Raw genomic sequence first — 13892 nt, 5'->3', positions numbered from 1 at the left:
TGGGCATGAAGTCTTGGCAGATAACAAATGTGAAAAACTAGAGGATTCTATCGAGATAAGTGAAATTTAGTGACACTCACTTCTGTAACATATCTATTGGATTAAAGAATTAGAAGTTATTTATTTTTTTAATAAAGTCCAATGGACATTCTTGATTGCTGGTCATTCTTCCAAACAGTGATTCAGAAACTGATGCTTTTTGTGTTTTGAGGCCATACTATTCCCTGATATCTCTGCTGGATCTTGTGTATTCAACCACATAATAGAGGTGAACAGAGAGAGGATTATGTAGGAAGTATTAAGGGGTAGGCTTGGCAGTGGTATATAACATTTCCTTCTATATTTTATTAACTCTTACACAGTAATATAGGCCTACTTAACTTCAAGGGAGAATGAGACTTGTCGTCTAAGCTGTATGCTTAGAAAACAGGAAATATGTTTGGTGAACAGTTTCTGCCAGGGCATGATGGTGCATGGAGTTTAAAATCACCTCAAGGGATGCTACAGAAAGAAGAGAACCCAGAGCCAAAGGCAGAGGCTTCAGGCAGCCTAGCAGTTAAAGGGCCGGTAAAGGAGGAGCTGGCAAAGGAAGCTGAGAAGGAATGCCAGACAGTTTAAGAGAAGTGATGTCATCTCGTCCAGAAGATAAAGTGTTCACTGGGGAACTAGCATTTCAACTTACTAAACTCTCTGAGGATCTGTGTTGCAATATTTAAAAAACCTTTTTAAATTTCCTTAAGGGCAGGTTTTATATATATATAAAAATCTATTCAGAATTTTACTCTAACTTTTATAGTCATTATTCAGTTGATTGAAATTAGAAATTAAAAAAAAAACGTTCTTTAACTTCCTTATTTTCTGCATACGTATCTTATTCCATTTATAAATCTAATAAATTTTAACAATAACTCTGGGATCTTTTATAATTTTAGTATTATGTTTACACAGTTAATTAAATACTATTAAACATTTTAAGCAGCATTTATACATGTAATGTATTCTGTTAATTTTTAGGCAATTCAATATCTAACAAATCTTATCTAGTACTTAAAATTAATTCTCATCAGTCTAAAATTTTAATTTGTAACTATAGAGAATATTAACTTCTTTTACATATTTCAGGAAAAAACTGCATGTTAAGATAGTAGGTAACTGAATTATTCCATTATATAGCTTATTTTAGAATCAAGTCTAATTGAATAGACCAAATTCTCTTAAATATCACAAACCATGGTTTTGAAATACTAAGTAATTAATGGAATAATACATAATCTGATTACCTAAACATTTCTATGTTTACATCTAAATATTCTAGAGTTTAAAATCTACTTTCTCAAAAATCAAACACTGGTGTCAGTGTCATTTCAAAGATTCTTCAAGGATATATTCTTCAAGGATACTCTTACGTGTTTGGCATATTTACCTGAAATGCTGACCAAGACATTGTGCTTATAATGCTCTATGTGTAGTCACTATAGCAACTCATATAACAGTCTTGTAGATCTAATAACCAACAGAGATTACGTACTTGGGTTTAGATTTTACTTAATTTTTCTCCTCGCAAGACTTTGCAACCTGTTTTTGCCAACGTTCCAGGAGTAAGAAATCTCAACTGAAGCAAAGAAAATTCTTATTAGTTTGGTGTTTGTGACCCAGACCAGTTCTTGGGCCTTGGTGATAATTTTAAGAAATGCTTTTTAGATTGAATAATATACCTTTATGAGCATATAATAGTAAAGGACAAAAATGCTTTTTCTCATTACTGAATTAAATACTTGTATTTTGCACCATACTGTTTATTGTTTAAAAGAGTTTTGTAACTAGGTAATAACTAGTCATCAACTATTAGTTGCTGTATAGTTCTTTCATTTAAAAGCTTTTATTGTATAAGTATTATGTGACAAAGTCTTCCCAGATGGTGCTAGTAGTAAAGAACTTGGCTGCCAATGAAGGAGACATAAAAAGACCCAGGTTCAATCCTTGGGTCAGGAAGATCCCCTGGAGGAGGGCATGGCAACCCATTCTGGTATTCTCACCTAGAGAATCCCATGGACAGAGGAACCTGGTGGGTTACAGTTGATAGGGCTGCAGAGCTGGACATGACTGAAGTGACAGCATGCACGCGTTATGTGAGAAGCACTCTGCCAGGCCCAACAGGCAGAGTTTTCAGTCGAGAGATGCTGTAAGAGTTCTGTAACTAATACAGATGCAAACACTACGTTTGCATGTACAAACAATATACTTGCACATGCTATGTTTCCTTCATTTAATATTTCTATTCTAAATATATTATTTCATGCACTGGGAGATGAAGAGGATGGCCAGGTCAAATTTTAGCTTATTTTATCCACCATACTACAAAGCTATGCCACACAATTTTTGTGTGTATGGATGGGCATATGACACTATGAAATATTTCAAGGTATTCTTCAAACAAACACTAATGAGGTTAATATGAATCATTAGGTATAAATGTGGAGCCCATAATGCTTCCTGAACATCAGCTATTGCTATTCTTCTTGGCTCATAATCTCTGCTTTCTGGTATTGTTATTTATCTTTCTATTTAGGCCCTATCTTCTCCCTTTCAATAAAGTTCTTCAGTAATAGAAATCATCTCTCATATCTCATAATTGCTTCAACTCTTAGTATAATGTCATCCAGTCATTCAAAAGGATGTTTCTGTATAGGAAGCATTGTGATAACTCTGGAAAATAGATGGGAACATGATATTGTTCCTGGTACCAAGGAGCTTAAAACCTGAAAGGGAAAAAGGGAACAAAATGTGCAAAAAAGGCTAACACATACAATTAAGGAAAACTAGAGATCAGTGTGTCAGTAGCAAATGTCTATGAATATCAAGAACACAACATAAGTGATTTCAAGCAGGCTCTTTAAAGAGAGAAAATATTATGCATATAAAAGTGGAAATAAGATATCCAAATAGAAGGGTACCTTTGCAATTCTGAACACTTTCAAATAAAGCATTATTCAACAAATTTTGTTTTTCCTTGGGAATTTGTGACTCATAATAAATGTGTGGAGGAAGTAAGTGGTTCAGGGTTGGGGAGAGTATCGTAGGAAATCAGTGCTTTTGAAAACTCAAATAGGCATCCAGGCAAGGTATAGGGATGACAGAATCTTCATTTGTCACTAGGTGACATAATCATAGTGAATTAGCAAGCAAATGGTTTTCCTTTTTAGCATTAAAATTGTTCTTCAATCATTCATTTATTTGTTTAATGAATGCATATTTATCAAATAGTTATTTTGTGCCAAAAATTATGGGTATAAACATGTGTTAAAATAAAGTACCTCACCTCGAAAAAGATCACAATATTCAGGAAGATAGACATATAACACAGTTACAATACAGAATGATAAATGTTATAATCAAGAGAAATAAGAGCATGTTCCACTGGATTTTGGACTCTTCTACAAGTCCTTGTATAAAGGTCATCTACAATCTTTCCTCAGTAGTCAAAGAAAGAAGTATAATGTGATCCAAAACTTATCAAAGCAAACATGTGTTTTTGTAGGGGAGGGAGTAATTTAATTTCATTAAAGCTTAGTTTCTTCAGCTATAAAAGGGAAATAACAATAAAAATGACAATAGAAAAATCTAGTGTGGCTTGTAAAATCACTTTTTAGAGATTTCAAATTCTTTCAGGCAAAATCTTGGTAATCAATATTACCTTTCAAAGCATATAGTAAGTGCTTACCATGTAGAATGTACTCATGATAATAATTAGTCATGGATTACTCATAAAAGCTATGTCTTTCCCACTAAACTGTATGCTTCATGAGGGGAAAAGGAATCCTTTCTATAAGATGACAAACTATCATTTGTTCTCGGATTTTGTCAAATGTAGCCTACCTCATCATAAAGGGTATTAACTAAATTGTCATGTAGTTCTTATATTGTTCAAAAACACTTCTTGTACTTAATAAATATAATTTGCCTCATTTATAGTCACATATGACCTTCAGAACATCTTTATTAACAGTTCTTAATAATGTTATTATATGATCTTTTTTTTTTTTTCACAAATGAGATGATACATTATGTCACTCTTGAGGATTTAGGGTTTAGACAGGAACAAAACTAAAGCTTATGTCCAAGTCTTCTGACTTCAAGCCCAGTGCTCCTCCCAATATAAGCAAAGCTCTTAGCAAATGCTCAATGCAGACTGGACAGTGATTTAGAGTAAGATAACTTCAAGAAAATTAGAGATACCAAGGGAACATTTCATGCAAAGATGGGCTCAATAAAAGACAGAAATGGTATGGACCTAACAGAAGCAGAAGATATTAAGAACAGGTGGCAGCAATACACAGAAGAACTGTACAAAAAAGATCTTCACGACCAAGATAATCATGGTGGTGTGATCACTCACCTAGAGCCAGACACCCTGGAATGTGAAGTCAAATGGGCCTTAGAAAGCATCACTATGAACAAAGCTAGTGGAGGTGATGGAATTCCAGTTGAGCTATTTCAAATCCTGAAAGATGGTGCTGTGCAAGTGCTGTACTCAATATGGCAGCAAATTTGGAAAACTCAGCAGTGGCCACAGGACTGGAAAAGGTCAGTGTTCACTCCAATCCCAAAGAAAGGCAATGCCAAAGAATGCTCAAACTACCGCATAATTGCACTCATCTCACATGCTAGTAAAGTAATGCTCAAAATTCTGCAAGCCAGGCTTTAGCAATACGTGAACCGTGAACTTTCAGCTATTTAAGCTGGTTTTGGAAAAGGCAGAGGAACCAGAGATCAAACTGCCAACATCTGCTGGATCATGGAAAAAGCAAGAGAGTTTCAGAAAAACATCTATTTCTGCTTTATTGACTATGCCAAAGCCTTTGACTCTGTGGATCACAAGAAACTGTGGAAAATTCTGAAAGAGATGGGAATACCAGACCACCTGACCTGCCTCTTGAGAAACCTATATGTAGAGCGGACATGGAACAACAGACTGGTTCCAAATAGGAAAAGGAGTACGTCAAGGCTGTATATTGTCACCCTGCTTATTTAACTTCTATGCAGAGTACATCATGAGAAACGCTGGGCTAGAAGAAGCACAAGCTGGAATCAAGATTGCCGGGAGAAATATCAATAACCTCAAATATGCAGATGACAGCACCCTTATGGCAGAAAGTGAAGAGGAGCTAAAAAGCCTCTTGATGAAAGTGAAAGTGGAGAGGGAAAAATTTGGCTTAAAGCTCAACATTCAGAAAACGAAGATCATGGCATGTGGTCCCATCACTTCATGGAAAATAGATGGGGAAACAGTGGAAACAGTGTCAGACTTTATTTTTGGGGGCTCCAAAATCATTGCAGATGGTGACTGCAGCCATGAAATTAAAAGACGCTTACTCCTTGGAAGAAAAGTTATGACCAACTTGGATAGCATGTTGAAAAGCACAGACATTACTTTTCCAAGAAAGGTCCATCTAGTCAAAGCTATGGTTTTTCCAGTGGTCATGTATGGATGTGAGAGTTGGACTGTGAAGAAGGCTGAGCGCCAAAGAATTGATGCTTTTGACCTGCAGTGTTGGAGAAGACTCTTGAGAGTCCCTTGGACTACAAGGAGATCCAACCAGTCCATTCTGAAAGAGATCAGCCCTGGGATTTCTTTGGAAGGAATGATGCTGAAGCTGAAACTCCAGTACTTTGGCCACCTCATGCAAAGAGTTGACTCATTGGAAAAGACTCTGATGCTGGGAGGGATTGGGGGCAGGAGGAGAAGGGGACGACAGAGGATGAGATGGCTGGATGACATCACTGAGTTGATGGACGTGAGTCTGAGTGAACTCCGGGAGTTGGTGATGGACAGGGAAGCCTGGCATGCTGATATTCATGGGGTCCAAAGAGTCAGACACGACTGAGCGACTGAACTGAACTGAACTGAACTGAACTGAACTGAAGCATTGGATTATGTTTTAGCTTTGTAACTTTGAGTAATTTATTCCATCTAATTAAATTTCAGTTTTTCTATGTGTAAAATGGGAAAAGTGATAGTATCAACTATGAAAGGTACCAATGATTAAACAAGTTAATGTACATATAAAGTGTCTCGTTTAGAAAGTGCTCAGTGTGTATTTCTTCCCCCATTCTTAGATTTGACAACAAGAACATTAGGCAACATTCAAGAAATAAAAGGTATTGTTAGAAAGGGATTAAGGGTTAAGGTTCGGGTTTCCTAACCCTAACCTGTCCTAGGTCATCTAGTAGTCAACTTGGTTTACTGTTGACATTTTAATTCTCCCATATCTCTTCACTTAGCTCAGAAATTCTTTATATAAAGTACCTGAGATTCTCTACCATCTAGCCCTGTCTCTCCTCACTCTCTCCTTGTCCTCTGCCTTTCCCAAAGTAACCTGTCTGCTTTTCCTTGACTACTCCTCCAGCAGCTCCCAGGGCCCCAAGTTTCTTGTTATCTCCAGCGGGTTCAAGGTCTGCTATTTCCTGGATTTGTTAAATACAATGTTCCCATTAAGCACTCCTAGCTAAAGGCCTTTCATGCAGTTTCCCTTATAGATTTTAAGAACATCATTGATTTTATGAAGGCTGTGGTTACTGTCATCCTTTAGATACTCTTGTTATAATTTTTTAAGAATTTATAACAAGGGTAAAATTATGCGCGATTGACTTGTCAGGTTAATTGAACAAAGACTGATTTTCACGCCCACAATGTAATAGAGTGCCAAGTGCAGCTGGGATACGAAACGAGATAAAGTCTCCACCTTCAGCAAATACCAGTATCATTTCTTAAAATAAATGGTTGTGTAATGTAAGGCAGGGATAATTTCCTAATAGTTTATTAATATCATTGATCTTCATTAGGAAAAACTGCACAGCGGTAACTCACATTGACATCAAAATTCACTCCCTGAATCCAAATCAGTGCCAAAATAGGGCATCATCGTTTTCTACTCGATTTTCCTCATTCAGTTCAGTTCAGTTCAGTGGCTCAGTCGTGTCCGACTCTTTGCGACCCCATGAATCGCAGCACGCCAGGCCTCCCTACATCACCAACTCATTACAGGGCTGTAATAGTATTTAATGGGGCTCCCTGATGGCGCAGTTGGTAAAGAATCCGCCTGCAATGCAGGAGACTCCGGTTCCATGTCTGGGTTGGGAAGATACCCTGGAGAAGGGACCAGCTACCCACTCCAGTATTCTGGCCTGGAGAATCCCATGGACTATACATACAGTTCACGGGGTCGCAAAGAGTCGAATGGGATCTCAGGTCCGAGAAAAAGTTCTTGAGAAATAATTTAGTCTACCAACTAGCCTGGAATATGTATTTTCCTAGACAGAAATAAATACAGGACCCTTCCATTGAATTCCGCGGGAAGCAGTTTTCTTTCTGTCCATAGGACTGTGGCCTGGGAGTGCAGAAAGGAGAAGCGTTTGTCCTCCGCTTCCTCCTTCCCTTTGTTCCTCCTTTTCCTTTCATTATAAAATAAGAGCTAGAAATCCTCAAGCTACACTCTTTCTCTTTTTTAAGCACCTCTCCGCGGGGTCGGGGTTTGCTCCGGGGCGGCTCCGCCTCTCGCTCGCCCGGATTGGTTGAGAGTCTAGCGGACCGAGGCTCGGGGCGGAGTCCGCGGAGCCCGGGCGGGGAGCGCACTCCCGGCGGCCGGGCTGATCGGCGCGGGGAGGGGAAAGACGCGCTTGCCTCGCCGCCCACGAGGCTGCCCCGGTGCCGCCGCACGGTCCCGGAGGCCCTGCCGCCGCGCGCCGTGATGTGGAACCCGCTTCACGAAACCGACTCGGCCTCGGTGGCCTGGCCCCGTCCGCGCCGGCTCTGCGCGGCGGCCCTGGTGCTGGGCGCCGGCCTCTTCGTCCTCGGCTTCCTCTTCGGTACGAGGGGGAGGACGGGGGTCCGCGCCATGCTCCGCCCGCCGGGCTCCGGGTCCCTCTGCCGCGGCGGATCCTGCTGCTGGGCTCCGGGGCGGGGATCGGGCTGGGGGGCGCGCAGACCAGCTCCCGCGAGTTAGGTGGGACTTAGTTGCCGGGGACGGTGCACATTTGCGTTTTGGACGGGCTGCTGTTGGACAGGCTCCCAGGGTCAGGAGGAGAGTGCAGAAACCCTGAAACTGAACTTGAGAAAGTTCCACCGGCTGCAGGCCTGCGAGAAATTGGCACCTTTCCGGAGGATCTGGGGGGCATTTGCTAGGTCGTCCAAGAAGCTTTGTAAGAAACGACTCTTACCTCTTTGGGGTCTTTATCTGATACTGCTTCATGTGTACAGTGAGGAGAGCGCTGGGCATTGCTTCTCGGGAGCCCCTTTCTCTCTTTTTGGAAGTAAGTAATAGAGGAACAGTTAGTAACTGGCTGACCTTATTGTCAGTGCTCTGAACAGAACTTTAACAGCAGTGCTTTCGAGTTTTCCCCCTTTGTACTAATTTGCAGACCTAACCCAACTCCCCAAGGTAATCAGGGAGCAACGCTGAGATTTTTCTTAAAGACTCTGCAACTTCTTCCTGACCTTGAGCAAGTGAGGGAGTCTCTCTTACGCTCAGTTTGTCAGTCTTTGTAAGAACAATAGCTGTAACTTACTGGGAATTGTAAATTGGCACTTTATTCTTTCCTGGTGAGGAGATGCTTCTAATTGTACTTTTAATGCACAAGACTAGCGTAAGGTATCGCCAGGTAGTTTACCCCTACTATGAATTCTGGGCTCCCTTTCTGGGATTTAGAAGACCAGGGCATAAACTTGCTAGGAATAGTAGTTTAGTCACCAAGTCGTGTCTGACTCTTGCAACCCCATGGACAGAGGAGCCTGCCATGGGATTCTCCAGCATAGAATACTGGAGTGGGCTGCCATTTCCTTCTCTAATAAAGCTGCTAGGTTGGCTCAAACTCAGTCTCTTTTTGCTTGCTTTGTGCCCTTTGAACCACATTGTGCTTATAACTAATGTGGATATCAGGGTTGCTGTGGGGCTAAAGTGAGATAAGTGTGCTCATTAAGGACACTCGCCAACTTGAGTTTCAATCGTCTCAACTGAATACGTGGGAAATTCATTTGGCAAGGTTAGCATGAAGATTAGGAGCTTATGGTTTTTTTTTTTTTTTGGCCACTCTGGGTCTTGCTGTGCTTGAGCTTTCTAGTTGCCAGGAGTGGGGGCCACACGGCTCAATAGTTGGACCTCTTGGCTCAACAGTTGTGGCACTGAGGCTTAGTTGCCCTTGGCATGTATAATCTTCCCGAACCGGGGATCCAGCTTGTGTCCCTGTGTTGGCAGGTGGATTCCCATCCACTGTGCCACCAGGGAAGTCTTCTCTGTCTTTTAGAAGCATTTTGTGCTTCTTAGTGTTGCCCTTGGGCTTCCCAGGTGGCTCAGTGGGTACAGAATCAACCTGCAATGCAGGAGACGGGTTAAATCCCTGGGTCGGGAAGATCCCCTGGAGGAGGGCATGTCAACTCACTCCAGTATTCTTGCCTGGAGAACCCGGTGGATAGAGGAGACTGGCAGGCTACAGTCCATGGGGTTGTAAAGAGTCAGACACGACTGAAGCGACTGAGTGTGTACCCAGTGTTGCTCTCGGCCCTGTACAGTGGCTTACACAGAATGTGTTCTTTATTAATGTTAATTTTCCCCTAGGATTCTCTGCTCCTTCCCTCCCACAGGCCTCCATCCTCTTTATCTAACTCATTTTTCAGATCTCGATTCAAGCATTTCATCCCTCGTGTGCCCTGATCTTAAAGTCGTTTCCAAGTCCCCCCCTTTTTTTTTAAACATACTGGTGGAACTGTATTTCCATTTGCTGCCAACCATTTATTTCAATACACATATATATATGCATGCGTGTAACATGGATGTGGTTAATAATCAGAAAGCTCCATGAAAGCTAGCTGGGTGGTTTTGGTAACCATTTATGCACAAATCGTATCATTTAGCTGAATATCTGTCATGAAGCCAGCTACAAGGGATCATGGTCCTGGGAGAACTGCCTGCCCGTTGCCTCTAGCCTCTGTTTGTCTTGCAGAGATGTTGGGTGTCTTGCAGTTTGATTGTAGCTCTCTGAAGTTGGACTTCTCAAGCCTGCCTTCAACTGGAAGCACAAAATATTTTATCACACTTTGTTTTAGTGTCAGAACCAGAACAAATTACAAGACTGAATTGCCTTCAACTCTTTGAAATGATTTATGTACATGAAATATGTTCATAATTAATTCATTAAACATCTACTAAATGTTTCTTCTGGGTCAGCAGAGAAATAGTCACTGGGGATAGAAGCTTGAAGGAGAAAGAAGGTAGATCTCCTTTCTGCTTTCCTTTTCCCCATTAGTTGAAGTGTATTTAATTTTAGTGCTAATATCATAAAGCATTTCTTAGAATAACAGCAATACATAATGAAATTAGATTAAAAATATATTGTGACTGATTTGTAATTAAGTCTGTGTGCATGATTTTTTTTCCAATGGATGTAGGCAAGAGAAAACTTCAGGAAATCTCAGTTAATGCCAGAGGTCATGGACAATTTGTGTTTTACCTATGGTAAATAAAATAATAAAGAAAAATAGGCTCTGTCTGTAAGGTCATACCCCATTTCCTATATTTGTTTGTCTTTTGCAGGATGGTTTATAAAGTCCTCCAGTGAAGCTACTAACATTCCACAGCATAATGTAAAGAAAGCGTTTTTGGATGAGTTGAAAGCAGAGAACATCAAGACCTTCTTGTAGTAAGCAGATACTTCAAAGTTTATATCAAGTTGAAAATTTTGTTATTCTGTTTAGAAGTTTGATCCACTATTTCATAAACAGAAACTGACTTAAAAAAAAAAGTCTTATTATTGAAGATCTTGTATCACATTTCATCTCAAAAGGATTGTACCCTCAGCTGAACTTTATCATGATAGATGTTTTAAAGCAGGTGTCAGCATACTTTCCCTGTAAAGAGCCAGCTTTCGTAGGCTGGCTGATCTCTGTCACAACTCCTCAGCTCTGCTATTGTAGCACCAAAGAAGTGATAGGAAATACATGTTGGAATAAGGGTCATTTTTCATAAAACTTTATATTATCAAAATAAAATTTGAACCTTGTATAAATATGTCACAAAATATTATTCATCTTGGTTTTCTTCACCTATCTAAAACATGATAATCATTTTTAGCTTGTGGGCTGTACAAAAAAAAAAAAAAGGAAGTGATCTGGATTTGGTCAGTGAAACATAGTTTGCTGACTCCTGTTTTAGAGGAAGATACTGTATTTAAGTCAAAAGAATAAATTTGGACTTTGAAGTCGGACATTGACAAGTTTAAATTCCATCTTTGCCTGTTGATATTAACATAACTTCAATTGAATATGTAACCTTCCTGAGCTCTCATTTCACATCTATAAAATGGGAATAGTGATACTGTTATGATGAGCATGAAATTAGGGAGCATATGCGTGACCTAGTGTAAAAACCTGCTGCCTATTTCCTGAAATAGCTATCCCTGGTATAGAGAAAAAGAGTAAATGAGTAAATTTAAAAGGTATTTGCAAGACAACTAAAAATAAAACACTTTTATTGACTAATCGATTGGAATACTTAGACTCTTTCAAAACAAAATACTTGAAGTCCTGATAATGATTAAAGGATTCCTTTATGAATGCAAGTTATAATTTTATATAAAAACAGCCAAGTGGACAGATAGATAGATGCAGCAGACCCAGGTTCGACCCCTGTGTTGGGAAGATCCCCTGGAGAAGGGAATGACTACATTTTCCAGTATCTTGTCTAGAGAATTTATGGACAGAAGAGCCTGGTGGGCTACAGTCCATGGGATCTCAAAGAGGTGGACATAATGAGGCAACTAACACCAGAGAGAATATACACATAGTCTTTAGAATTAAAACTATGAATAAAATTTGCTACGGCATCTGTCAAGTCTTTATAAGGGCCATTTCTGGTGAGACATATGGAATTTAAAATTTTTTTTGTGGAAATTTTTCTGCCTCTTGCGTGTCTTTTACTGTAGTTTTGTCTAATAGATGTAATGAAAGTGGAAGTCTGTAGACATAATCTTCACTCCTAGACAGGTGCTACCTCTGCTTCCCTTTTCCTTTTCTGACCTGTGGCATGGTTGTTGTTATTCAGTCGCCAAGTCGTGTCTGACTCTTTGGGACCCCATAGACAGCAGCATGCCAGGCTTCCTTGCCCTTCACTATGTCCTGGAGTTTGCTCAAACTTATGTCCATTGAGTCAATGATGCCATCCAACCATTTCATCCTCTGTGACATGGAGTGACCAGCAAAGAAGAAAAATGAATACCTTCCCTCTCACTTTCTGGGCCCTCAGCTTTTTGCTTATTCTCCATGGCCTTGACCAAGATCTCCTGTGTATGCAGCCAAAATCTTGTACCGATCTTGTACACAATCTCTGTGTACCGATGATGAACATAAATATAGAGACAGTTATGGATGAGGAAAGAGTGACTTTATTTCTTTGGCGGGCAGAGGAGGAGTACCTCAAGAACTGTGCTCCTCTCCCTGGAGAGTAGTATGTATAGTGTTAGTCACTCAGTGGTGTCCGACTCTGTGACCCCATGGACTATGACCTGCCAGGGGGATTCTCCAGGCACGAATATTTGAGTGGGTAACCGTTTCCTCCTCCAGGGGATCTTCCAGACCCAGGAATCGAACCCAGGTCTCCTGCCTTGTAGGCGGACTCTTTACCATCTGAGCTAACGGGGAAGCCCTGGAGAATGGAAGAGGTTAAATAGTCAGATAGGGTTATGTGACAAGGATCAAGGTATTAGCATTCTTCTGCAAACTGACAGGGTTAGCATGTGTGCAGGGTCTCAGGTGTTTGGGTCTCCTAAACTTGATGAGTTTTTTCTGATTCCTTTAATCTCACCATATCTCAGGTGGTTTCCTGGTTGTCCCTCTCTTGATTAGCAGCTGTTTTGAGTCTGCCCTTTGGAACTCAGGGAAGGTCATGAACGTAGAGTCTTGCCTATAGAAGTGGGGGACAAAAAGGCCTCCATGCCTGAAACCCCACAGGGCCCTGCTTGGCATCATTTAGAACTCAAGAATTTTCACCATTAACACAAAAAGAGATGAACAGAACCCCCACTCACCCCCTCCAAGGGCCACAGAATCTCCAGAAGCCTCCTGAACTCCCCCATAATTCCAGTTTGCCATTTGTCCATTGGAGCTGTTCAGTCTATTTATACCCTTAGGTCAGGGGTCGTTATAAAGGCTCAAATCTGTCTTCTCCCCTTTTCTAACCCTTTGATTTACTGCTAAAGATTCTCTACTGTTTAGAAGTTACTTGACCCTGACTGGGAGGATTAAAGGTCATTAAAGGCTCAGATCTGTCTTCTCCCTTTTCTAACCCTTCGCTTTACTGCTAAAGATTCTCTACTGTTTCAAAGAAAACACCAATACAGTATACTAACACATATATATGGAATTTAGAAAGATGGCAATGACGACCCTGTATGCAAGACAGGAAAAGAGACACAGATGTGTATAACGGACTTTTTGACTCAGAGGGAGAGGGAGAGAGTGGGATGATTTGGGAGAATGGCATTCTAACATGTATACTATCATGTAAGAATTGAATCGCCAGTCTATGTCTGATGCAGGATACAGCATGCTTGGGGCTGGTGCATGGGGATGACCCACAGAGATGTTATGGGGAGGGAGGTGGGAGGGGGTTCATGTTTGGGAACGCCTGTAAGAATGAAAGATTTTAAAATTTAAAAATAAATAACTAAAAAAAAAAAACAACAACAAAGTTACTTGGCTCTGACTGGGAGGATTAACCTTGGCTTGCAAGGTTGTCCCCTGTTTTCCTTTTGTTTTGTAACGCCTGGTTAAAGTCTCAGATTTGTTCATTGTTTTGCATTCTCCCTCTACCTGTTCTGAAAGACAAGGTTATTTTAGAGGAATG

General features: G+C 40.5%; 1 protein-coding gene across 2 annotated transcripts in view; it reads left to right on the top strand.

The window, feature by feature from the left end:
- The first annotated feature begins 7649 nt into the window (after positions 1 to 7649).
- Positions 7650 to 13892, top strand: part of FOLH1 (folate hydrolase 1) — a 75729-nt gene continuing 69486 nt past the window's right edge. For both annotated transcript variants that reach the window (XM_004019389.6, XM_012101586.5), the window contains exons 1-2: positions 7650 to 7866; positions 10587 to 10692. In XM_004019389.6, coding sequence (XP_004019438.2) covers positions 7749 to 7866; positions 10587 to 10692 — 224 coding nt within the window. In that variant the 5' untranslated portion in view covers positions 7650 to 7748. The remainder of the gene's footprint in view (positions 7867 to 10586; positions 10693 to 13892) is intronic.

Source organism: Ovis aries, chromosome 21 (genome assembly GCF_016772045.2).
Source record: "Ovis aries strain OAR_USU_Benz2616 breed Rambouillet chromosome 21, ARS-UI_Ramb_v3.0, whole genome shotgun sequence".
NCBI lineage: Eukaryota > Metazoa > Chordata > Mammalia > Artiodactyla > Bovidae > Ovis > Ovis aries.
This window is presented reverse-complemented; position numbering and strand designations above follow the sequence as displayed.